The following is a 27,496-nucleotide window of genomic DNA, read 5'->3' on the forward strand; positions in this document are numbered from 1 at the left end:
CTTAATAATCTCCTGCAGACGTGTGACCTCGGGCTCTGCTCGGGCTCAGCTGTGAGGTGAGATCCCCACACACCAGCAGGGGGGGCTCTGAGCAGCGGTCCCCGGCTACTGAAATCAGCTGGGGGCCGCCACTGCCCCCTCCATACACCCTGAGCGCCGGTGTGAGGTGCAGACTTGCATCGGCTCCGGCACCTCACACCGGCATTAAAGAAAAATAAGGGGGAAGTCTGACTGTCCCTGCTTGCCCAATACAGAGCTAAACCTATAAACGATTCACCTGCCCGGCACCCAAAACTACTTGTCCCGGGCGTCGGGCGATAGGATTTCCACATCCCTGGACAGATTGCGGGGGTCCTGCGATCTGACACTTATTGGAAGAATTTTTCGAGTACTACTTTAAGCTGGCCTTGCATATAGGGGTACATTCACACGACCGGGTTATAAGCGTGTTTCCCACTGCGGGTATTACAGGGCGGATTTTCCTCTGTGGAAAATTGGCTGTTCACCCGCTACTTATACCTGCAGCAGGAAACATGCTCTTAGCCCGCCTGTGTGAACATACCTTAAAGGGGTACTCCGGTGGTTACTTTTTTTTGACTATATGGCATCTTCTTTGTAAGTTTAGTTTTTTTGCAATATACATGTGTTATATGTTTTGGCAGCATGTGTGTGTTTTTCTTACCTGTTTGTTGGGCAGGAAGTTGTGTAGTTCAGAGGGTTTTCTTTTACTGTTGTCCACAGTTCTGAGTCTGTTGTGGACAAGATGTCACAGATTATTATTTTTTTTCTCTGTCTGCATGAGAAATAAGCCACGCCCCCTCATCTCATCCAGCTGAGTACACAGCTCTTCCCCTCCCCCCTGCTCTGTATTCTAAGGACGCAGGTCTGCACAGGAGAAGGACCTCACAGAGAATATAAGTGTTATCTGAAGGGGAGGATGAGAAGGAGCACGGCCTGGGGATGTATGGACTGCAGGGGAATAAATCTCATACTGGGAATGATCTCTATGGGGGAGATTTATCAAAACCTGTGCAGAGGAAAACTTGCCCAGTTGCCCATAGCAACCAATCAGATCGCTTCTTTCATTTTTCACAGGCCTTCATAAAAATGAAAGAAGCAAGCTGATTAGTTGCTATGGGCAACTGGGCAAGTTTTCCTCTGCACAGGTTTTGATAAATCTCCCCCTATATGTGAAGGGGGAGGGGGGAACAAACAAACAAAAAAAAGGAGCCGCCCCAAACCAGCAAGGCATGTGGCATGCTGGGATTTGTAGTTTTCAGCACAGCAAGAAACAAGAAATAGAAGCAAAGATAGGAAAACAAAGTGGGGGGAAAAAAGACAACAAAGAACGACAATAGAGTAGGCTAAACAACAAGAATAGAAATTAAACAAAACAAATAAGGTAAGTCAAAAACAGAAAAACACGTTGACCAACGGAGTACCCCCTTTAAATGCTTATCATTAACTATTCAGTCATGTTAATCTTAGGTTTTTGTTACTAAGGACTTGTGCACATGTAATAGACCTATCGAAATGTTTTGTTCATTTTTGTATAGTAAGGGTCTATTCACACGTACAATATCTTGTGCATATTTAATGGCAGCATTTGAAGCTGCAGATATGAAGCTGTGATCATTAATTTAGTTTACATAGAAATCTGCAGCTAAAAATTCTGTGCATCAAATATGGTCAGAATACCGTATGAGTGAATACACCCTTAGTAAGAAAAAAGACCCCGCAATAGCGCAATAGCACAGTATTTCTAAATTTGAATTCTCTTGCTTACATCTGTGGAACTGCTGTTCATCATATTCGGGTGAAAAATCTTTGTACCACTGTGGTTGGTAAATATAGCTATGCAATTTGAAATACTATTAAACTGCAGAGTAAACATTCTCTTTTGCCTGTCTGTTCAGATTCCATAATGAATACCAGCCTTTTACACGTAATCTTTTATGTTTGCAAAGTCCTTTTCAGGAAGACAACCTGTCCAGGTAATAGATGTTGCTTTTTGTAGGTCTGTAGGATTTTTTTGTTTCTTTTACTTGTCTCTTTTGACGGTTAGTATAATGGAGATTAGGAAAACGGGAGAAAGCAAATAAGTTTCTGGCATTTTAATTAAAATACTAATATATATTATGATATGAATAAAATGAATCCTATGTGTTTTTATTTTTTTACAGACGATCTATGTGGATGATGATGTTTCCTCCTTTGTTCAAATCAGAGGATCTGTCCCATTATTCTGGGAACAACCAGGGCTGCAGGTAAAGTGCCATTTAACCCCTTAAGGACACAGCCATTTTTTGCAAATCTAAGTCATTTTATGCATTTAATAACTCTGAGATGCCTTTACTTATCATTCTCAATTCCGAGTTTTTTCGTGACATATTCTACTTTTAAGGAATACGGACATGCCAAATAAATAATATATTTATTCACATATACAATCTGTCTACTTGTATGTTGGCTTCATAAATATAGCAGCATTTTTCTAAATTTAAAATTAAAAAAATTTAAAAATCTGAAATCAGGGACCAATTCAGTTTTGAAGTGGATTTGAGGTGCCTTTCTGTAAGAAATCGCCCATAATTTACCCCATTATAGAAACTGCACTCCTCCAAAGTATTCAAAAGGGCATTCAGAAAGTTTAACCCTTTAGGTGTTTTACAGGAATAGCAGCAATGTGGAGAAGAAAACTCAAAATCTCAAACATGTTCTAGTAGCACCATTGTTTCATTTTTACAAGGCGTAAAAATACAGGAAGGATACAGGAAGGATTAAGATTTTTTAATTGAAGTAATTTACAAATCTGTTTAACTTTCTGGCACCAGTTGATTTAAAAAAAAAAAAAAAAAAAAAGTTTTTCACCGGAGTACCCCTTTAACCCCTTAAGAAGAAATTTTCTTGGAAATTAAAGTGTTAATGTGATGTTCTTTGTTCAGAGTCTCTGTGCTTCTCCTGATCTCTAGAACAATCCAGAAGCACTTGACTAAAAGCATCTCTGAGGGTGGGTTCACACCATGTTTTTGCAATACAGTTCCCGTATCAGGTTTTGGAATGAAAAATGGATTCCTCAAAACCAGACTAAACTGTATCAAAACGTGTGTACAAATTTCATCCATTTACGGTTGAAAACCATATACGGGTTGAAAAATAAATTATGTCCGGTTGCATCCGTTTTTTAAGTAAAAAGTATAAGTTTTTAACTTTTTATTCCATTATGATTAAAGTTTCACTCGTTTGATTGAAATTCCAAGAAAAGAGTATATGTTTAAATACAGAACAATGTGAGGCAGTCATGTGGTTCCCCACCATAAAAGGTTTCTGTGGTAGCCCAGATGTCTTGTTCTTAAAGTACTTCTTCTGCTGTGAGGTTAATTTTGTTTTCTCCATCCTCCTGCTCATACCCCCCCCCCCCCCCTTGGGAGAGGAAGAAGTGTAGCTGGGTAAGGCTACGTTTCCACTTGTTTTTTTTTTTTTTTTTTTTTTTTGTGGCAGTTTTTGGATATCTGCCACTGCAGTTTTTGAGCCAAAGCCAGAAGTGTATTCAAAAGGAATAGATCATATAAAAGTCCTTCCTTTATATGTTCTATTCCTTTTGAATACACTTCTGGCTTTGGCTCAAAAACTGCAGTGGCAGTTTTCCAAAAACTTCCAGAAAAAAAAATGGAAACTTAGTCTTAATGCGTACCTATCAGATCCCAAATTTATTTTTATTTTTTTCTTCATAAATCACTCACTACCTAATCCTTATCATGTACATCAATTTTTTATGTCTAGCACTTTTTTTTTTTTTATTACATATATTACACTTTAAATTTAGTTCACTAGTCTGAATTCCTCTCAATAGGAGGGGGCGTGGCCTCACTGTGCAGGTCTCCGCCCCCTCCCTCAGTATGCTGTCTGCTCACATTTCCCCTAGCATTAGCAAAACAACAACTCCCAGCTTGTCCTCACTGACAGTAGCGGCACACAAGCTGACAGTGAGAGGATTATTCCTCCAGCTGTGAGCCCTACGCTCACAGCTGTCAATGAAGGAAGTGTGTCCATGACATAGGTGATGAAGCATGGATACAGCAGGACATGTATGTATCCAAGAAGGCAGGGGGGGGGGGGCAGTTGTTTGACTGGCCTTTTCAGTATGAAATACTAAAAAATTTCTAATGAAAGCAATTGAAAAACCTATTTGGTTTTTCATGCTTTACATGCTTTACAACATATCAAAAGTTTTTGTATCTGACAGTGCCCATTTACGGATGTGACCGCGTTGAATGTTGATGTTGTCCGGTAGCAGTAGGCTGCACTGGAGCCGTAGGTGATGGGCAGCAGTGAGGTGCCGTGTTTGAGTCTGTTGGAGAATGGCTGAGATGTCATGAGGAGCCAGAACTTTAAGAGGGTATCCAAGCACTATGTCCTAGGTGACGTCCAGGAGAAAACTGGCTGCATGCACAGCTCTAACACAAGAGGAGGCTGCTCGGGCCACAGGGTCCAAACATTTGAAGCAGTACCCAAGGGCCGATTCCTGCCTCGTGAGCTTGGGTGAGGACTCATGTGGCGGTGCCTTGTCGTTCCGTAACATAGAGCTGGAATGGAAGGGCATAATTGGGGATGCCCAGTGCTGGTGCAGAAGAAATGGAAGCCTTGAGTGAGTGAAAGGAGCGGACAGCAGCTGCAGTGAATAAGAAGGGTGTTCAAGGATGCCTGGGAATGCAGTTATACAGTGGTTGCATGAGGAGAGAGGCATCCTGTATCCATGGGCGACAGTAGGAGACAAGGCCCAAGAAAGTTTTGAAGCTGGTGTGGAGTGTCCGGTTCCTGGATATCCGAGAAGGCCTTACGACCTACGAGATGGCCATATTACCTACTGGAGACTTCTCTCTCAGCTCCCTATGTGTATAGCAACTGGGATTTTGGCAGTGAGACAAACACCTTTGGCTATCTCTACTGCTTGCCTTCTTCCCCATCTGTCCTTGAATCAGACACCGGGCTGACATTAATACAAGAATATGAGAAGCGCCTCACATCACAGAAGTTTCAAATCACACTGGAGTAAGATTTACTGACAAAATTCACAGAACATCAATCTGCTCACAGACTGGGTTCTTACTCTCTCCCCTCGCAGATGCACTCTGCTGGCCATGCCTCCTACACCAGACATTAGACTAACCTTAACAACGGGACACTATCAGAGGTAAGATTACTGATTTTCTTGCCCTGATTTACTGGCTGACGTCCCAGTGTCCCTTAAAAGGTTATCCTGTCCTCCGGTGTGCGGGGATGCTCGGTCAGAGATGATGACCTCGAGCCCCGCATTGGGCGCCAACTGTTTTGGATGCGTTCTAAGTGACCACTCTAGGTTGATGTCCTGCTCCAAATTGTATAAATACGTGCACGGAGAAAACAGATGCTGACTCTCTCTTTGGGTCAAAGCAGTTCTCTGATTTATTGTATAGCGTACACACAAGATATAACCTTCAGTAGGGCGTAGCCCATTGTGTAAGCATTCTAATTGGTCAGCAGACTACTTTACGTAAGCATAGCATCATATTCTCTCTGTGCCAAAAGGGATGTCACACAGGGTGTAATACAGGATGTAACCTTCATTTTAGAAGAATGATCTTCGTTTTACATCTATTATCCATAACAATGGTACCAGATTTAACCCCTTAACGACAAAGGACGTATATTTACGTCCTCTGCCGACTCCCGCGATATGCCGCGGGGTCATGCGGTGTCGCCGCGGCATATCGGGCCGGTCCCGGCGGCTATCAACGATCGCGGTGATGCCCTGTATTGACCCTTCAGACACGGCGATCAAAGCTGACCGCCGCGTCTGAAGGGAAAGTGACCCAGCTGCTCAGTCGGGCTGTTCGGGACCGCCGTGGTGAAATCGCGGCGTCCCGAACAGCTAACCGGACACCGGGAGGGCCCTTACCTGCCTCCTCTGTGTCCGATCGACGAATGACTGCTCTGTGCCTGAGCTCCAGGCAGGAACAGTCAAGCGCCAATAACACTGATAACAGGCGTGTTAATACACACCAGTGATCAGCATGAGAGATCAGTGTGTGCAGTGTTATAGGTCCCTATGGGACCTATAAAACTGCAAAAAAAAGTACAAAAAAGTGTTAATAAAGGTAATTTAACTCCTTCCCTAATAAAAGTTTGAATCACCCCCTTTTCCCATAAAAAAAAATAACAGTGTAAATAAAAATAAACATATGTGGTATCGCCGCGTGCGTAAATGTCCAAACTATAAAAATATATAGTTAACTAAACAGCACGGTCAATGGCGTACACGTAAAAAAAATCCAAGGTCCAAGAAAGCATATTTTGGTCACTTTTTATACCATTAAAAAATGAATAAAAAGTGATATAAAAGTCCGATCAAAACAAAAATGGTACCGATAAAAACTTCAGATCACGGCGCAAAAAATGAGCACTCATACCGCCCTGTACGTGGAAAAATAAAAAAGTTTAGGGGTCAGAAGAGGACATTTTTAAACGTATAAATTTTCCTGCATGTAGTTATTTTTTCCAGAAGTACGACAAAATGAAACCTATATAAGTAGGGTATCCTTTGAACCGTATAGACCTATAGAATAATAAGGTGTCATTTTTACCGAAATGTGCACTGCGTAGAAACGGAAGCCCCCAAAATTTACAAAATGGCGTTTTTTCTTCGATTTTGTCGCACAATGATTTTTTTTTTCTGTTTCGCCATGAATTTTTGGGTAAAATGACTAATGTACCTGCAAAGTAGAATTGGTGACGCAAAAAATAAGCCATAATATGGATTTTTAGGTGGGAAATTTAAAGGGTTATGATTTTTAAAAGGTAAGGAGGAAAAAACGAAAGTGCAAAAACTGAAAAACCCTGCATCCTTAAGGGGTTAAGATACATTGACTGGGCTTTCTTCTTATATTTTTTGTCTTATTCGTGTTATAAAACATAGAATGCAATTTTAATGACACCCAGTGTACTAATATTGGTTTACCAGCATAGTATGTGTGCACAGTTCTGATAGGGCTGTGTAAGTGTTCTAATATGAGAGCTTAGGCAAATGAATAGTAAATGATAGAATTATCCCAAGGTGATGAAATCCCCAGAAACCAAAAATGTATCATCCAATGCTCCACATTATTTCATCAGTTCTTGTAGTTGGAAGGTTGCAAACGGCCATGAAACAAGTATGGCATTCCGATTCTATCTGATGCACAAATTTGTGCTAAAATATTACTTTTCTTTTTTATGATTTGTATCATGTATTGTTATATAATGTAGTCAAAAATACAACGGGGTTGATTTCTGTAGGACATCAACATACCAGTACAATATTCTGTGTATTATTGTGGATAGATGTGTTAAATCATGACTATAATATTGATATTGCTGTAAAATATTGGTGCTAGGAAGCCATCAGAACTAAAAAAAATAATTCACCAGGATGACTAGTAATGTTAAGTGCCACCGTTATACAATGACTTACCTAACAGCCTCCTAAATAGCAACATAAGGAGCATAGGGGGGCAGCTTGCAATAATACGCAAAAAATGTGATTTAAAAAGTATAGATCTGTAAAGCCTGTTTTTACCACTCAATGGCCACTCGCTAAATTCAATCTCTAATCAAAGGATATCCAAAAATAAATGACACATTATCTATTTACACTATATCTGTTTTGTAATCTCATGTATGATATTTGTGAAGTCGCACTTTTATCTAAAGGAATCAGAAGCAGGGAACTACTGTACCAGTTAGATTCTTAGCGAAGTCTATAATTGTTTTGTATCTTATAAAGTACAAATGAAAGGTGCAAGTTGTGTGATAAATAGCAGGGATTGATCTGGTCTCCACCTTTCCCAAGCACGTGTGAAATTCAATTGATTTAGGCTGAACAGAAAACTCTAGGCTTCTGCCTGTTAACCTAGGTAGTTTGCACTACTATTTATTGAATAATAAATAGTTCACCTTGCCAAACCATTTTCCATTCGTGCATTTCCATACATTACCAGGAGAATATATAAGACTAGTCCTCAGAAATGCATTTATCAACATGGATTGCTTTCCAGATACCAGTTTACATGTCCTTGTTCTGTGCATAGTAAAGTATGTCGCTTATGAGTATTTCCTCGATACAAGCTTACTGAGAAAAGGGCCGTGTTCAAGCATATGAGAGCCCTGAAACGCATCTAGGTGTATAGATATTATTTTCACATCACCGATACCTGACTTTACACCGGAGATTTCCGATCCAGCTCTGCAAACCAGCATATTGTTCCTGAGACCAGCTTCCAGGCAGCGTTGCCCAGCGCCTGTGACGTCACTTACTATCGAGTTACCTAGAGGTCCGCACCTGCTACATCGCTTGTTACCATCTACAGCGAACAATTCCGAAAGCGGCTACCATTTCAGCTGGTCTGTGGCAGGCAGACCGCCGCAAAGACGCATGCCAGCGTCTGTTACCATCTTAAATGTGCGGACTTCACACTTTAACTCAAGGTGACATGCTGTCCGGACTTATTGCAGGCTGGTAACTATATTGGTAATATATATTTTCTATTTCCATCATTTTGGAAGCTTTACTACTTATGGGACTCGAGCTCATTTCCAGATTACCGGAGGCCAGATTACCAAAAGTGATATCATATTGTTGAATTTTCTCAATGCTAGCTATCGATGTTTGTTTATATTGATATATATATATATATATATATATATATATATATAGTTATACATCTCCCCCGAGGCTGTGTTCACACATTGCTGCTTTTTTCTGTTTTTGCTGTGATTATCCCCAAATGATGGCAAAATGGAGAATAACTGAACAAGGAATAACTAAATTAAAAACAAAGGAAGGAAGGTATGTAGAAGAGAATAAGGGGCTAGCCGACTGACTTAATGAATACTTCTGTTCAGTTTTTACAGAAGGAAAAGGACCTCCATTAGAGAGAAAAACTAAGGAATCGTTTGATGCATGTGTCTTTACAGAGGAAGAGGTTCTACGTTTGCTTTCTAAAGTGAAGACAAATAAATCACAGGGGCCTGATGGGATACACCCAAAATTATTAAGAGTTTAGTGGTGAGCTAGCAAAACTGTTAGCAGATTTATTTAACCAATCAATGGTAACAGGAGCCGTCCCGGAAGATTGAAAATTAGCAAATGTTGTGCCCATTCACAAGAAAGGTAGTAAGGAGGAATCAAGCAACTATAGGCCAGTAAGTCTGACCTCAATAGTGGGGAAATTAATGGAAACCCTACTAAAGTATAGGCTTGTGGAACATCTAAAATCCCATGGATTGCAAGATGAAAAACATGGGTTTACTTCAGGGAGATCATGTCAAACAAATCTTATTGATTTTTTTGACTGGGTGACTAAAGTAATAAATGGCGGAGGGGCAGTAGACATCTCATATCTAGTTTTTAGTGAGGCTTTTGACACTGTCCCACATAGAAGACTTATCAATAAACTACATTCATTGAGCTTGGACTCCAGTATTGTTGAGTGGATTAGACAGTGGCTGAGTAACAGACAACAGAGGGTTGTAGTCAATGGAGATTATTCAGAGCAAGGTCTTGTCACCAGTGGGATACCTCAGGGATCTGTACTGGGACCAATATTGTTTAATATCTTCATTAGCGATATTACAGAAGGTCTCGATGGTAAGGTATGTCTTTTTGCTGATGACACAAAGATATGTAACAGGGTTGATGTTCCTGGAGGGATCCGCCAAATGGAAAAGGATTTAGGCAAACTAGAAGAATGGTCAGAACTCTGGCAACTGAAATTTAATGTGGATAAGTGCTAAGCCTAATTGGCTTTATTTGTGGGAGTGGCGTGGGGTACATAACCACCCCTTTCCCACATCTGGGGGCGTGTGTTACGTTGGCGGTAGTTCTCTAGTAGTCTACCGTGTTAGTGCATACGTCAACGTCCCCCCCCCCCCCCGGAGTGTCGTTGGTAGTGTGTAGCGTTTCTATCCCCCGTCCTCGCAGAGTTTGGTTAGGTAAGTGCCAGTGTGGCTCTATGTCGTTCAGCCCGGGTTCGTAGTGCCGGAGCAGGCTCGCCCCCAGCTGGGTCGCTTGCCTCCTCGCGCTCCCCTAGGTTTTTGGTACCCTGTTTTTTCTTTGCTTCTGTTGTTTCCCCATTTCCGTGTTCCCCCGCCGCTCACCTGGCCCGCCCGGTTCCCGGTCCCGAGGGAGTGGAGTTGCGCCTGCTGCCGGGCTCGGGGATCCCGTCCCACGCTCCAGATCGCGGCGCGGGGCTGCGGGGGGAGCGGTCTCCATTCGCCCCGGCCATCGGCGTCGCTCCGGGGTTACTCCTCCTCTCGAATCCAGGGGGCGAGAGGGCGCATGCCCGCTCCCCGCTCCAGCCGGCACCGCGAGGCGGCCGGGGTGCGGGGCTTCACGTCCCGGCGTCCCGCGTCATCACCCGGCGCCGCGTCACCACAGGAGAGGGGGGGCGCCTGCTCTCCGGGCCCGGGGGCTCCGTTCCTGCGCCCAGCTCTGCAGCGACCAGGCTGCAGGGGCGGGGCTCCGCCGTCGCGGGGGGCGGAGCCACTCCCCGGAGTCACACCATCCCTGTCATGGGGGCTGGCCAGGACGTTCACAGGGTGCTGTCCCACAGCCGGGTCCGGGCGCTCTCCCCCCTTTTTTGCTGGCTCCCGGCGTGCTTGTGCATGGTTCGGGTGCTGCGGGGGGGGGGGGGGGGGGGGGGAGGCGTCCGGTATCTGGGCTGTCGGGGCGTGGGCATCGGCATCACCCAGGTTCGGCCACAATCTCACACCTGCCCCCCACCCCCCTCTCCCTTCTCAAAAAAAAAAAAAAAGAGGGGGCAATAAGAAGGGGGGAACCAGGGGGAGGGTTGGTTATCTATCCCATGCCCTACGGCCAGGCACATGCTGTCCCTCAACATTAATGACTCTAGTATTTGTCTTAACCTTCAGGTTCCATTGTTGTTCCTAAGCCCCACAAGTGGCTTCGCCTTTCAGCTTTCAGCTCAAGGTATAAGGAAAAAAAACAAAAAACGCATATACTGATTTCACTTCTTCTCACATAGCCATCAGTTCTCACTTCCGCACGGCATTCAATCATTCTGGCCAACACATTCCACGCGCCGGACTCGCCACTGACGCGGCCCAGGGCCTCGGGCGGCCGACCCCCCCCCCCCCGTACAGCCTGGGCCGTTCGCGTCAGTGGGGGCCTTGGTGTAGCCCGTTGTTCCTGACTTGCTTCAGCGCAACGCAACTCGACACACACGAACACTGGGTCATCCGTTAACTGACACACCCCCCCAAAAAAAAGGGGAAAACTCATTTTAGCCCACCACGTCAGGCACTCATCATGTCAGGCACTCAGCTGCCACCCATTTTTTCACTTATTTGTTGTCTGTCTCTGTGTATCCCCTCAGCCGTGAGCCGGGTCGTGCCTATTCAGGCTCCCTTTATTCCCACAACTCAGGATACAGCAGGTCAGTGTTATAAGACATCAGCTAGGGTTGTTCAGGCACCATCCCGGTTTCTCACTAGCATCTAACTTTGTCTACCGGCACCCGTTACTGGCCCGGACAGGTTCCGACGCGACATGTCGCAACCATCTGACATTGAGGACACCCTCTCTGTCCCTGAGACCCCAGCAAGAGCTTCGGACCGGGGCAGCGTGTCCTCCTACCGTACCTGGACAGTCCCCAAACTGATGCAGGAGCTCAGGAGGAGGGGCACCCCCTTTCCGGCCTCAGCCAAGAAAGGGGAGCTGTTCAACCTGCTGGGCACAGACCAGGCCCCCCCCGGCGAGGCAGGCAGCAGCATCGGACCTAGTGTTCAGTGCTTCACTTTCACAGCTCCACACCATGATGAGCCAGGTGCTCACGTCAGTGTCCGGGCTCCAGGATAGACTAGAGGACATGGAACGCGCCAGGGTCACGGACACAGCCCCAGGCCCCGCTGTTCCTGTTGCTTCTACCTCTCAGGCTCCGCCTTCAGGTATGCATCAGCCTCCCCCGAATATTACACCCGCCCACTTTATCCCGGCAGCAATTAAAAAAGACATTCTGGAGGGTAAGAATGTCAACTTGGCTCTTCTGCTGATAGCCACCACGGACATCAATGACACCAAAACCGTTGCCTGTGGCGATCTCGCTGTCACCTTCAAAAGCAAAGATGCCAGGCTTAACAGGAAACTAACAATTAACGAGTTTGTCATAGCCTTTGGGCTATATAGAGACGTCATTTGCTCAGTTAGTCCCAGTCGCAGGGAGGAACTCTATTTGTACCTCCACACGATCGCACAAATGGCGTACAAAAACGGAGGGTCCACCTTCTACGAGTACCATAAATCTTTTGCGGCTAAAGCAGCTGCTTCTTTCGAGCAATTCAACTACACGACCAACTGGGGAGCCGTTGACACTGAACTTTACTGCGAGCATTTCGCAGGTCTAAAAGCCCCCTCCTGCAGCTGGTGCGGGGTCACCACAGACACCACTAATTGGTGCCCCCTGAGCAAAGACCAGGCGGAAACAAGCACCAACAGGAGCCAGAATATCTCCATAGGCCCCAGTCAGAGGAACTCTCCTGCGCTAGACAGGCTAGGTAGGCCGGTCAGGTTTCTGGGCAAGACTCAGATATGTAACAATTTCAACCTCTCTGCGTGCACCTACAGCAACTGCAAGCTTCTCCATGTGTGTTTTCTCTGTTTCCGGGCCCACCCTAGCTCCATCTGTTCTCAAAGGGGTAACTAGGCGTGGTGCGGGTTGACGCCCTGGCCCGCATTCTAGCCAGCCACCCTGATCCCTGCTGGGTCAGATGGCTAGTTGGGGGGGTTTCGTGAAGGTTTTCACACAGGGTTGGTCGCGTTGCCTCAAAGCACGCATGAATACCTTAACCTACAGTCAGCGCTCGCCGAACCCACCGTGGTGTCAGAACTAATACAAACCGAACTTCTGAAAGGCTTCATGATCGGCCCCTTTGATGTACCCCCTTTTTCTTGCTGGAGGGTTAGCCCGTTGGGGCTAGCCACTGGGAAGTTTTCCAATAAAAGAAGGTTAATCTATGACCTCTCCGCGCCTTACTCTTCTAACATCCCAAGCATCAATGCACTGATCCCTTCCGATCAGTTCAGTATGAAATATTCCACTATCGATCAAGCCATACAGGCCATACTACAGCTGGGCAGGGGCACGTGGCTCTCCAAAGCTGATATTACCGACGCCTTCAAACTTCTCCCCATCAAGCAAGACCTGTGGCAGTGGCATGGGGTAAAAAGGGGCAGGCAAGTATTACTTTGCCACTAAACTCACCTTTGGAGCCAAAAGTAGCCCCTGGCTTTTTGATCAACTAGCCACGGCCTTACACTGGGCCTTACAACATGTCTCCAACTGTCACTACACCATTCACTATCTGGACGACTTCCTGTTGCTGGAACACCCTGGTCACAGTCCCTCCAATCTCAGGTCACTGTTGAGGCTGTTCAAGGAAGTTGGGGTCCCAATCGCACCCCGTCCACTCAGCTCACCTTTCTAGGTATCATCTTAGACACAGAGGAGATGCAAGCCAGGCTTCCCCAGGAGAAACTGGCTAGGATCCGTGAGGTTATCCAGAAAATTACAAAATGCCACACAGTATCCAGGGTGGAGCTCCAAAGCCTCCTAGGCATGATGGCCTTTGCGATGCGGATCATACCGCAAGGTAGGTCATTCATATCCAGACTCCTGGACTTACTTCCTTCAGTTTCCGGGCAGAGGCATGTCATTCGAATCGACAGCGAGGCAATGTCAGACCTGGTCATGTGGGGTCACTTCCTGAGTAACTGGAACGGGATCTCGTTCTTTGTCCCCTCAGCCACGGAAAGATCCTCCTCCGTGGTTTCTGACGCCTCAGCCGTCGGTTTCGCCGCTCTCCATGGTGCACATTGGCTGGCCAGTCCTTGGCCACAGGACATACTGCTTATCCCAAATTTTCACGAAACTTCGGCCTTATTCGAGATCTATCCAATAGTGGCAGCCGCTGCCGTATGGGGTGGGTCAACTCCACTGTCCTCTTCAGATGTGACAACATGGCCACAGTAGACATCTTAAGGAAAGGGCGTTCTAGGTCCCCGCATATTATGCGTTTTGTCAGGAAGTTTGTCTTGATCGCTCTTCAGCATAATTTTCACTTTTGTGTTGAGCACATTGAGGGTGCCAAAAACACAGCAGCAGACGCTCTGTCACGAGGTAACATGAAGCTGTTTTTTCAGGTACACCCAGAACCTGACATCGTCGGGGTCCCAGTTCCCTCAACACAGTATCTTCAGATGGACTAACAGACTTCATCACGGTGGCAAATTCTTTAATCAGACAGTCCCTTGCACCCAGCACCACACGGGCGTATGACGCAGCTCTAGCCTCTTTTTCTGCGTTCATGCACAAACAAGGTCTCCCTGCCACAATTTCGGTGCGTTCCTCTCTTGCTTTTGTTGGTTTCTGCCACTCTTCTCTTCACCTCTCCTACAACACCATCAAGCTTCACTTAGCAGGGTTACAACACCATAGATCCCTCTCACATCCCGACGCACTTTCTCTACTGTCCACTAACCCTATTAAGGCGGCACTCAAGGGCATCCTTGTCCTGTCACAACCCAAGCCACCCTCCCGTGCACCAGTCACTGGCGACCTTTTCCGATCCATGTCCTCACTTCTGGACACTCACCCGTTTGGTCCCAGACTCAGCACTGTCATCAAAGCCGCGATCTACTTTGCCTTCTACGGATTCTTGAGGCCGGGGGAGTTGACACGCTGCGGTCGAAGGTCACAGGGTCCTCTCCTGAGCCAACTATCACCGCACGGGGCAGGGTTTGCACTCACTCTGTCTTCCACCAAAACCTGTAGATGGGGAGCCACCATACGCTATTTTCCTACTTTTCACCAATGGTGTCCGGTCCTGGCACTCACACAACTCCTTTCCACGTTCCCTGGACGGCCAGTGGACAGCCCTCTTCTGCCGGTCAATGGGTCAGCACTCTCCTCTTCACAGTTCACCAAACACGTGCGGTCCCTTGTCAGAATCCTGGGACACGAGCCTAGTTGTATTTCAGGTCACTCATTTAGGATCGGAGCAGCCTCTGCAGCGTCTAAACACAATGCCCCTGCACACGTCATCAAGAAGTTGGGGCGCTGGAATTCTGGCTACTTCAAGTGCTACGTCCCTGACCCATCCACCGAGATGGCGGGGGTGTTTAAAGTGTTGGCTCTGTAAATTCAAGTAAAACTTAGTTGTACCCTACCTCCGACTCTTTGCCCTCTATCAGGCATACCCACGGTCGCGGTAATTGGGCACACCTCATCCGCTAGTTTTTCCCTCTTAGGTCCTCTGGATGGTCTCCTGTTTCCAGGTCGGTAAGTACGGTCAGTATTATACAGTTTGTACAGGTCCCACTCTAGGCTGTTCGAGCCATGACCACAAGTGCTAAGCCTAATTGGCTTTATTTGTGGGAGTGGCGTGGGGTATATAACCACCCCTCTCCCACATCTGGGGGCGTGTGTTACATTGGTGTCACCCACCCAGCCCTCCCTCATTCTCATAATTCTCACTTGGGTATGCCCTCTATCAGGCATACCCACGGTCGCGGTAATTGGGCACACCTCATCCGCTAGTTTTTCCCTCTTAGGTCTTCTGGATGGTCTCCTGTTTCCAGGTCGGTAAGTACGGTCAGTATTATACAGTTTGTACAGGTCCCACTCTAGGCTCTTCGAGCCATGACCACAAGTGCAAGATAATGCACCTGGGGTGTAAAAACCCTCAGGCAGAATATAGATTATTTGACACAGCCCTGACCTCAGTATCTGAGGAGAGGGATTTAGGAGTAATTATTTCAGAAGACTTAAAGGTAGGAAGACAATGTAATAGAGCAGCAGGAAACTCTAGCAGAATGCTTGGATGTATAGGGAGAGGGATAAGCAGTAGAGAGAAGTGAGAAGTGCTCATGCCACTGTACAGAATACTGGTGAGACCTCAATTGGAGGCGCAGTACTGGAGGCCGCATCTCCAGAAGGATATAGATAATCTAGAGAGAGTTCAAAGAAGAGCTACTAAACTAGTACATGGATTGCAGGATAAAACTTACCAGGAAAGGTTAAAGGACCTTAACATGTATAGCTTGGAAGAAAGAAGAGACAGAGGGAATATGATAGAGACTTTTAAATACATAAAGGGAGTCAACATGGTAAAGGAGGAGAGCATATTTAAAAGAAGAAAAACTACCACAAGAGAACATAGTTTTAAATTAGAGGGGCAAAGGTTTAAAAGTAATATCAGGAAGTATTACTTTACTGAGAGTAGTGGATGCATGGAATAGCCTTCCTGCAGAAGTGGTCACTGCAAATACAGTGAAGGAGCTTAAACATGCATGGGATAAGAATAAGGCTATCCTTCATATAAGATAGGGCCAGGGACTATTCATAGTATTCAGATTATTGGGCAGACTAGATGGGCCAAATGGTTCTTATCTGCTGACGCATTCTATGTTTCTATGTGTTTCTATTGTACCATAATTGTGCCAAAACATTTTTACATTTGTAATTTTATCAAGATTTAAAAAAAATCTGCTAAAATGCAGTAAAACAAAACGTGAAAAATGCAGTGTAAATTAAACATGTGAACATAGCCTTACACCTTCAAATCTTCATAAAACACCTCAGTTGTGATTTTAGATAAAATGATTTTCTCCTTATAACAAAAAGAGGTAAGCAAAATGCATACACAGAAACCACCACATTATGCTCTTAGAATATCCTATGCTGCACTATAACACAAGCAAAAAAATTATAATTCCTTAATGCATCTTTAAAGTCTGCAATATCTGCTGATCGCAATTCAAACCCGGTTGATCTGTAGTATTGCAATATGAAGAAGACAAGCGAACAGTAACTGTAAATTGCATTGGCCTTTGCTTTTCAGTGTCCTTCTGGCTCTGAAGAATGGACCATAGGAATGGAGTTTCCTATACCTGCCAGCATAGACTGTGAGCGACTATAACCTTTGAGTGACATTGCAAAAGTTAAAGGGGTACTCCAGTGGAAACCTTTTTTTTATTTTATTTTTTTAAAACAACTGGTGCCAGAAAGTTAAACAGATTTGTAAATTACTATTAAAAAATATTTACCCTTCCAGTACTTTTAAGCACTTGTATGCTACAGAGGAAATTCTTTTCTTTTTGAATTTCTTTTTTGTCTCTTTCACAGTGCTCTCTGATGACACCTGATGCCCATGTCAGGAACTGTCCAGAGCAGCATAGGTTTGCTATGGGGATTTTCTCCTGCTCTGGACAATAGAGATATTTGGAAGACAAACCCTTTATGATATAAGAATTGTTAGTAATGTATATATCAATGTTGCAACCTATAAGGGTTTTCATCTGTATGCTTTATCAAATATACTGTATTTTTTTTTTTTAACAACAAATAGTAAGATATTAGACTATTATACAGGTACTGACAAACCTATAGCTTTATAGCCTAGAGCTTCAGCTATTTTCCAGATTTTTTTGTACTTGGTGTAAATAGGTTTACATGGCACACTCTGTGTAAGGTGAGCCACTTATCCAAATATTTTGAACGGTTAAATCATTTTGCTATAAAATATAGCATTCTGTTACAGTGTATCTTTAAAGTATTTATATAAATACAAATGTAATGTCCACAGTATGTTTGTTTGTATCTTATGGTTGACATGTACAAACTTAATTTTTTCCCCTATATTTTCAGGTTGGCTCTCATCATCTTAAGATTACCAGAGGAATAGAGGCCAATGCCCCAGCTTTTGACAGGTAGAGCATTTTTAGACACCAATGATATGCTTACAAACACAAATAATTTCTTCTTTTTTTATTTGTTATTTTTTTAAGAGCTGCAACCTTCGTTACATTCCATAATACTTCATAAACATCTGTCAGCATCCCAAAATGTAATCATGTTCGGGGGAATAGCTGTCTAAGGGTGCGCTTACACAAGCGAATTGGCTTTAAAACTCGCAGCCTATTTCCCGCTTTGAGCTTGAGTGGGGGTGGGCTCTCCACGTGCTGTCTGCAGATTTAAACAGTTGAAAATCTGCCGCAAACCCTATTGGCTTCAATGGAGTCTGCAGCAGTTTTTCCACAGTGGAGATTTTGATGCTGAAAATTTCCTGTGGACACCAGACAGAGGGCCCGCCCCTTTCCAAACTCACAGCGGGAAACTCGCTGCAAGTTTGAAAGGAAATACGCTCGTGTGAACGAGCCCTCGGGATACAGTTTTCTTTTCTTCTTTTACATGTTTCTTGTCATCTTGTTTTTTCTTAGCCATGCCTCTTTTTAAGTGAGACCATGGCAATGATTTATCAAAACCTGTGCATAGAAAAAGTTGACCAGAGGCCCATAGCAACAATCAGATTGCTTCAGAGACATTAAAAAAAACAAAAACTAAAGAAGCAGTCTGGTTGCTACTAGTCAATATTTTTTCTTTGCACAAGTTTTGATAAATCTCCTCCTATATTCCTAGGCCATCAAGAACAATTACATTTGGCCTTCACAATATAAGGATTTACCTTGGGGGACTGTAAACTCTTTTGTCACTAACAGTATAGTTTGTAGAAGGAAATAAGCATGGTACTCACCATTGGATCTTTTCAACTGGTTTTGTTTTATTGTTGCTGTAAAAAGAAACTACAAACACCTTGACTAAGGCTGCATTCAAATCTCGTTTTTGCAATACGGTTCCCGTATCCGGTTTCAGTGTAAAAAACGTATAGAACCGTATGTATAGACAAGTCATTGAAAACCGTATGCCAAACGTAGCATCCGGTTGCGTACGTCTGCATCATTAACGGTTTTATCCATTTTTTTTTTGTCCCGCACACAAAACCGTAGTCTACTATGGTTTTATGTCTGGGTGAAAAACCGGATACAATCCGTATACTTTTTTTTCAAAATGGTGGTCAATGGGAACCGTACAGAACCGTATGTGCGTACGGTTCCATACGGTTTGCACATGCGCAGTGCACGCCGAAAGTTCTTCCCACAAATAGAACAAGAAGAACTTTAGTAAATTAAGGACAAACATAAAACCGTATCCTTTTCCCCCCCAAAAAACGTATTAAACCGTATGCAACCGAACATCCGAAAACCGTATACGGTTTAAAACTGAACATATATAGGTATATACGGTTGTATATGGTTCGGTCCGGTTTTGAGACATACATTTCTTTACAAAAAAACCTGATACGGGAACCGTATTGCAAAAACGAGATGTGAATGCAGCCCAACACGTTGGGGGAGATGGTGCAGGTAAAGGAAGCCTCTCGCCTGCACCACCTCTAAATGTATACTATAAGCACAGTTGGTCAGCTACTTCTAAAATTTTATTTGCAAAGAAATGAATTCTCCCACTTAGTCTCTGTGAACCCACACAAATTACTTTGTGACAAATACATTTTGAGAGACTTTTAGAGTTCTGGCCTGGAAGTGATTAAACGGTATAAAACTAGGTTGGCCCTGATGAATTCACTACTCATTGTAAATCTGGTTACTTGCAGTATGTGTGTTTAGTGTACTACGTGTACAGTAGTGGCTTGAAGGTTTGCAAACCCATCAGAATACTCTATATTTCAGCATAAATTTGACCTAAACATACACAAGTGCCAAATACAATAGGGAACCAAATCATGCAAAGGAATCAGAATTATTACACTTGGGCATCCGAATTGACATATCTTGTGAGTGGCAAAAGTATGTGAACCTTTCTGATTTTTACATACTTAGATTAGAAATTAGATTAGGGAGGTAGTTTTAGCAAAACTTGTGCAGACAAAAAGTTGCCTATAGCAACCAATTGGATTGCTTCTAAAAAATGAAAGAATCGATCTGATTGGTTGCTTTGGGCAACTGATTCCTCTGCACAAGTTTTGATAAATTTTCCCCCCAGGGTAAAAAAAAAAACAGGGATCTATCAAAGTCTGATCTTCACAAGTGGAAGTGTATCATGGCTCGGACAAGGAGATTCCTGAGGACCTCAGAAGAAGAAGAATGGTTAATCAGGAAAGAGAATATGGGTCATGCAGCAAGACCTAGACGCTAAGCACACAGGTCATTATATGGTTAAGTTTTGGAATAGCAAAAGGACCTGAAGCAAGCAGCTCATGGGAGAAAAAAAAACCAACATTAGAGTTGAAGTTGTTGTCCAGAAGAATGAGCCAAAAATCCTACAAGACAATGTTCAGGACTGATTAAGAATCACCGGAAACCTTTAGATGCAGTTATTGCTGTTCAAGGCCATACCAGATACTGAAAGAACTCGCCACTTCTCTGTATGTAATATTGGATCATTTTCTTCAAGAAATATTTTACTATGTCATTTATTATTTTTTGGTTGTCTTTATCTACTTTTAGGACAGACTTTGTAGTAGTTTCAGGTCACATTTATGCACATATTCTAAATGGTTTAAAAACTTATAAACACCACTGTACGTTGAAAAAGACAGAAGTTATAAGTAAAACTAAAAGATACAGAATACAACTGACTCAATAAATGGTTTGAAATAGGGTTTTTTATTTTATTTTTTCCCTTTTTGTATCTAAATGGCTTAAAAAATGCCCTTGGACCCTTTAAAGTCATATTCATAAAGGCTCAACCTAGCAACTACAGGAAAAAATCTGTGTACATAAGATTTTATTATTGACTCTCTCTCTCTGCCTGATAATGCTGCTGTTTCCAAAGCTACAACAAGATAAATATAGCTGTATTATCCTTCCTGGAGCACATGACCTTATTAATCCATGTAAAATGACAGTCATTCAAGTGTTGGTTGTGCATGGAAAGGATTTACATTCTCTCTGAACTTTTGCTCTCAGCCTGTCCTGCAAAACAGGAAGCATGCGCACCAAATACATAGAGATGCTAAGCCTCATTTTCTCAGTCTGTTATATAAAACAGACTCGCAGGGGTTAATGCACGCTAGATTGGTTTGCTGCAGATTTTCCTCACAGAAATGTCATCAAAGCCTGCAGTGTACCAGCAAAGTACTTGTGATTTTATATGTATATATTTATATGTATGTATATATATATATATATATATATATATATATATATATATATATATATATTTACAGTTCCATCGTAACGTGTACCAATTAACAGTAATGCATTTAATTGTGCTTGTGGCACTACATTAATAGAGATCCTATCACAATGTATTCAGAAGAAGTCTCTCATATATATTATATTATACCAGAGAACTTAGAATTCAAACAATGCTTCATATAAAAATTATTGCTTATTGTAGATTTATAACATGATTATAACATGCATATATCATGCTAAATGACAACATAATACAGCAAAGTGCACAGAGGAGAAAGTGTAAATGGCTGTCAGGTCAAGGTTTCATATATCAAGTCACAGTGAGTAAAATGCTGTTAAGCACAAATCCTTGCTGTCCATGTGTTTTAAGTATTAACTAGGGATAGAACCTATATTGCCCCAAACTGAGGTCCCTATTAACTTTTTCAACATGACCTCTTGAAAAAGATTCCAAAATGTGCGTTGAGGTCAACATGTGCGTGTTTTGTGTGGGTGGGGGGATGGGTATATGGTTTTGATTTGTTGTTTGTTTGTATACTGCAAAAAGTTCAATAAAAATGTCTGATTTAAACAAAAGAGAGCGCACACGCTCTTCACCAGCCGCGTATAACAATACCTCCATACCAGCATGGTGGCATCAAAAAGTGAGCAGATGCTAAAATGAACTGGACATCCTCAGAAGTGGTGTTTTTTTTTTTTTTACATAGACATATGATGTTGTTGAAGGAGCAATATGGCAAGCAAGTCATTGTTAATCTTCTGAGAAGCAAAGGAGGGGAAGAGATTATAAGTCGTGCCTTTAAGGTAGGAAGTAATCTTAATATATTTTAGTAGTTTATAATTTTCTAGTTTGATGTAAACAAAACCTGATTAAAATAAAAGGGGACAACATTGTGCAATTATTTTGTGCAATTTTCAGTGTCTATCAACTGGCCAGAGTTTACTAGGAGTGATACGCCTAAAAAAAAAAGTTCCACTTAATTGTAACGACATTACGTTGCCATTTGGCACTCACAATTGCGCATCTGGCATGCATGGTACACTTTACAAGGAGAGTTAGTTTTTGGCAAAAAAAACTAGCAAAATTAACGAGATTATTTGCCTATTTTATGGAAAGTGACTTTGGAAACTGGAGGTGGTGTTAAAGCCCCAAGCACATGTTTGGAAACCAATACAGCACCAATGGCTCCAACCAGTGAGAACATGTGACTAAATTCATGCAATGAAGTTGCAGACAAAGCCTCTTTTTAACACTCATTTAGGCTAATTAGTCGTACCACCATCGCTTATTACTCTGCAATATTACTGCTATTTTTCAAATAACATTTTTTGCTATTTTCTGTAGAAAATGTGCAATTTCAAACATCTGTGCAATAATCAATGATGGATAAAGTCGCAGTTAAAACAAAAAGTTTCAGATTCTATTTGTCAACATGGTTGTTTACTTGTATGTAAACATTTGTATCGTAAACATTGCACAGTTCCATACAAGTGGTCAAGGGTGGTGTGGGATTTGCATAACTTTGTGAAACTTTATAAAAGTTTGATAAATCCGGTGCTATACGATTCACCATACAATCCACGCCTACTCTGCCCAACAAACACGCCCTTTGGTGCAGATGGTGCCAATGGCATGTGCACCTGCCAAAGGTTGTGATGCTATAAATTACAAAGTATATAAACTTTTTTTAAAGGGAATCTGTGGTCTCTATTTACTGCCAAGAGCTGCACACACAGATAGATGTTAAAGTGTAAAAATCTGTAACCTTTTCCTGGAGTTAATGCTTTTCCCAAACTCATAAAATTGCCTATTTATTTCTCATCCAAGGGTCAAGGAGGCGGGGCTGAGCACTTAAGTGCCACAGCCTGGCATGTCTTCTCGCTTTCTCTCACCTCACAGCCTCTTCTTGACTGATAGACAGGTCTCTTTACTTCAATCAAGGAGGGGGTGGAGGATGAGGGCAAGAGAAGAGGCATGCCTCGCCTGAATGGAAAAAAAAGAAGTTTGCCAACCACCATCAGCTCCAGGAAAGGTACAGTTTGCTTTAATACCCTAACAACTATCCAATGGTGTCTGCAGCTCTTAGCAACAAATACAGCTGACAGATTTGCTTTTCAGGTATAAACAAATAGTCGAAAAGCCAAAACTTAAGGCAGATTTGCAGTTGACATCAAATCTGTGCATGGGTTACCAAAATGTGTAAATACTATGTTTCTTTTGTAGAAACTACTGTGGGCATCTTTGCATGCAGAGGATGTGCCCATGATAAACTTTGATTATCACCAGCTTGTCAAAGGAGGGAAAATAGAAAAGCTTGAGCACTTACTAAAGCCTCAGTTAAAGCTGAACATAGAAGAATTTGATGTCTTTACCAAGAGAGAGAATCTAACAACCCGGTAACTATGACTTAAATTTAGAAAGGTTTCTATGCACCTTTTTGTATCAATAATTTGGTTAAAAAATAAAAATAAAATAATAAGTAAAGGATTTTCTTAGCAAAACTAATGGCCTACCCTGAGGATATGCAATAAATATCTGATTGGCAGTGAGTAGACACCTGGCACCCCTAGTGATCAGCTGTATGGCAGTTCTGCCGTGCCTAGATCTGTGTTGTGAATGGGGTTGGAATCAATTGGCTCTGTTTCTCTATATAGTGGTCTCATGCCTGGTTACTGCAGCTCAGTTCCTGCTTACTGTAATGGAAGCCAAGCTCCAGTAACCTTGCACGGCCACGATACAGTGAACGAAGCCAACTGCTTTCGAGACTGTTCACAACACAGATAAGACTGTGGCTGCCCTGCATTACAGCGTATTGGCAGATGTGCCGGCCTATCAGCCAGAGAATGTTCATTGTTTAATATATAAAAAAAAAATCTCCAGCACTCCCACGGTGCCTTCAGTGTCCCACTCCATTCCCAGGCTGCGAATCTCCTTATGTGAAAAATGTATGACTGAGTGACGTCGGGGCCCAGAGTGTCACACTGCTGCTCAGCCAACATTGTGGGAGCGCTGGAGGTAAGTATGTTTTTTAATTCACAATGGGCATTCTTCTAACCCTGGCATTCCCGGATGCCTCCAGTATCGCTGCTTGATCCCTGGTGTTAACCACTTCCTGGTGCCAGGATTTTTATGCTTTACAGTGCAGCTCAGCGAATTTCTGTCTGTAGCTGTGTCAGCCAGCGTACTACTTTTAAATAAATATTTGCTAGACGATTCCATATCTCTAAAAGGCCTAGACTACGCTTTTTTTTTTCCTCTCTCTCTTTCTCCTAATGTATTTTAACTTTTAATCTTTAACTTCATGAGATTTCAGACAACTGAATAAATAGCAATGAAATGTTTTTATTTTTCTACTTTTGTTGTCTTGAGAATCTTTGTTTTGTCTAGAAGCAAGTAATATAGACTGGAATGTTATGTATGTTTTGGTTATGTGGCTGCATAAAGTATAATGGGATTAACCATTTAATAACGAGATTAAAAATAAACGAGAGTCTCCTAGGACTGTATCCACCTTTTCCAGCCCACCGGAGCACCTGAAAGCTGAACTAATTTATGCAGGAAAAGTCATCAACTGCCGAGCCGAGAAGTTCGTGACGAATCAAATTACTGTAACTTTCACTGCAAAAACTACAATCTAATGGAAAAGCCAGCAGCATCTTATAATATTCAGTGTCCTAGGGTATGAACTATAGCAGTGCTTGACAATAAAGGCTTTTCCCTTTCTTATTACATAGATTGATGAGGACTGTGTCTGCATCTTCTGCAGAAGTTAAAGTTTTATATACTGACCTCTGAGGCCTGAGCTAAAAAAAAATCGCTGAGATGCCTGATGAAAAAGTTTACAAATCTCATTTTAAGCTTAAACTGCAGTTTCACCGCATTGTTCTTTGTTGCCAGGAACTACAGGAGCATTAACTGCACCACCTTGCAGAGAAACCACAATGCAAATAGAAAGCTATTTCACATTCTCCACCAAAGTGCTGCATTGCTGTTATATACTCATTCACACAAAAATAATACAATACACCAAGAAGCAGTTGTGGGATTAGAATGAAACTTGTCCTGATAATATATGTGATAACAATATTAGAGCGAAAGGATAAGTTTATTGGGGAAAACTGTACAACTGAAAGGACTAGTACCCTGATGGCCATATCTAGCTTGAATACAAGTTCCATATGGCATCCTGTGGTACATTAGCCACAGATATTGCAGCTGGACCTGTAGATCCTGTAAACTTATGGGTTGCCAACGCTGGTGTTCCAGCTGGTTCCATACATTCTTGGTTGATTGGTGATAAATCTGGTGACTGAGCAGGCCAAGGCAGTGTTGTACTTTGGCAGTGACCTTCCAGTAACTCCCTAACTATGTTTGGGTGAGCATTATCCTGCTGAAAAATGCCAGTTGGAAGCTCTGCAAGAGAAGCAACAGATGTGACTGACTGATGCCCTGTACATATCACTGAGCTGTTAGTGTCCCTCATATCTCTACTGGGGGGGGTACTGAGTGACAAATGTGGTTAATCTAATCACAAGACAGGATTGAAGCACTCACCACAATGCCTCCATACTCAATGTATGGATTGTACCTGCTTTAACAGGGGGCCTAGCTGCCTCAAGGTGCATATGGACAGTGACAACAAGCATGGTAATGGTCATTTGATAAGAACACATGTAGTGAAAGCCTCCTGACGTACACTGAAATGAGGTGGTGCCTGGTTTTTATTGATGATTCACTTAAAGTGCTACAGAGTTATAAGGCAACAATAAAAAAAATCAAAAAAACAAAACCTATGCCTATTCTAAAAATGTGTTAATGCTGAAATAAGACAAATCTTCATCCAGTTGATCCTACAACCATGCAGTGGTGATTCAAAGGAAGGCAACAAATGTTCTTAATTTTTAGGGGAAAAAATCCTTTCTGCCTCCAATTTTAAATCCTTAGATCAGTGACAATTCATTAGAATCTAGCAGCTATAACTTGTAAGATTTGTACATTCAAGAAATGCATCCAGACCCCCCTTTTTAAGTTCACCAGTTGTATTGAGTTCACCATAACCACTTCCTCTGGCAGGGAGTTTCATTGTATCACTACTTCTTAAAGAGATACTCTAGTGAAAAGTTAAACTGGTACCAGAAAGTTACAGATTTGTAAATTACTTCTATTAAAAAATCTTTAGCCTTTCAATTCTTATTAGCTGCTGAATACTACAGAGAAAGTTGTGTAGTTCTTTCCATTCTGACCACCGTGCTCTTTGGTGACACCTCTAAGTGTCAGGAACTGTCGAGAGTAGAAGAAAATCCCCATAGAAAACCTCTCCTGCTCTGGACAGTTCCTGACATGGACAGAGGTGTCAGCAGAGAGCACTGTGGTCAGACTGGAAAGAACTACACAACTTCCTCTGTAGTATACAGCAGCTGATAAGCAATAGAAGGGTTCAGATTTTTAAATAGAAGGATTTAAAAAGAAGTCTCTGCATTGACCCTATATATTTATACATTTTATAAATTTAGTAGGTAAAGCTCAGCTGTTTTATTTTGTTTTTTTTTTTAATCTTCTAAACTAATAACACTAATTTAGCATTATACTTTACCAAATAGATTAAAGAAATATCTAAAAAGTGTTTTTCTTTTTTCTATAAAAAGTTTACAGAAAGGGACATTTCGTATCAATTGTCTAGACTGCTTACACCGCACAAATGGTGTACAAGCCTACATCGCACTTGAGGTAAGTTTCTGTCATACATTGGGCCTCTGTGATTGAAACTTTTAATAATTGTTTTCTATCTGGAAAGAATAATAGTTCTTTAGACTTGATAATATATTAAGAGACTTTGTGCAGTTTTTGGTTTGTTTTACATTCGACCAGTTGTTCTCCTAATGAATGTCTGTTTAGTAGGGCAAGGGTCTGGAATTTGTGGAATTCTTATTTTAATTGGTTTTGTGAAATAAGTACAGAGCTTAATATAGGACTTTGCAACAGTACATTTTATTCTCTGCTCTTTGATTTTAGTATTGGATTATTTCTGTTTTTCCTTTTTTTTTGAATAATATAACAGATTGATAGGGCATTCGAGTCTATGACTTATATTTTATCTGTAAACATGTACTTGCTTTGGCACAGTGTAAAAAATACTAGTCTTCTCATTTTTCCTTTTTCACATTTAGGTTCTACGGACCCAGCTTGAAAGTCTAGGACTGGTTGATATGAAGTCTGTTGTTGAGCGCTTTGATGAGTCTTATAAATCCATGTGGTCTGTTAATGGTCACAACCTCAGCATGATATATACAGGCAGTAGAGCTCTGGAGGGTAAAACTAATGTATGTATATTCAGATACGTCAAAAAGCCATCAAATCATGCAGATACAGAATTAAATCTACTTCATCTAGCTCGAGAAAAATGTATA

At 42.4% G+C, this 27,496-nt stretch overlaps 1 protein-coding gene across 4 annotated transcripts in view; it reads left to right on the forward strand.

The window, feature by feature from the left end:
- The window catches only part of SYNJ2 (synaptojanin 2), a 153,353-nt gene that overhangs the window by 69,742 nt on the left and 56,115 nt on the right, over nt 1-27,496 (forward strand). For all 4 annotated transcript variants that reach the window (XM_056567094.1, XM_056567091.1, XM_056567092.1 and 1 more), the window contains 6 exons: nt 2,184-2,267; nt 17,739-17,800; nt 21,796-21,892; nt 23,313-23,485; nt 26,735-26,816; nt 27,257-27,409. In XM_056567094.1, the coding sequence (XP_056423069.1) occupies nt 2,184-2,267; nt 17,739-17,800; nt 21,796-21,892; nt 23,313-23,485; nt 26,735-26,816; nt 27,257-27,409 (651 nt within the window). The remainder of the gene's footprint in view (nt 1-2,183; nt 2,268-17,738; nt 17,801-21,795; nt 21,893-23,312; nt 23,486-26,734; nt 26,817-27,256; nt 27,410-27,496) is intronic.

This window comes from Hyla sarda, chromosome 3, assembly GCF_029499605.1.
Source record: "Hyla sarda isolate aHylSar1 chromosome 3, aHylSar1.hap1, whole genome shotgun sequence".
In the NCBI taxonomy this organism is placed as follows: Eukaryota; Metazoa; Chordata; class Amphibia; order Anura; family Hylidae; genus Hyla; species Hyla sarda.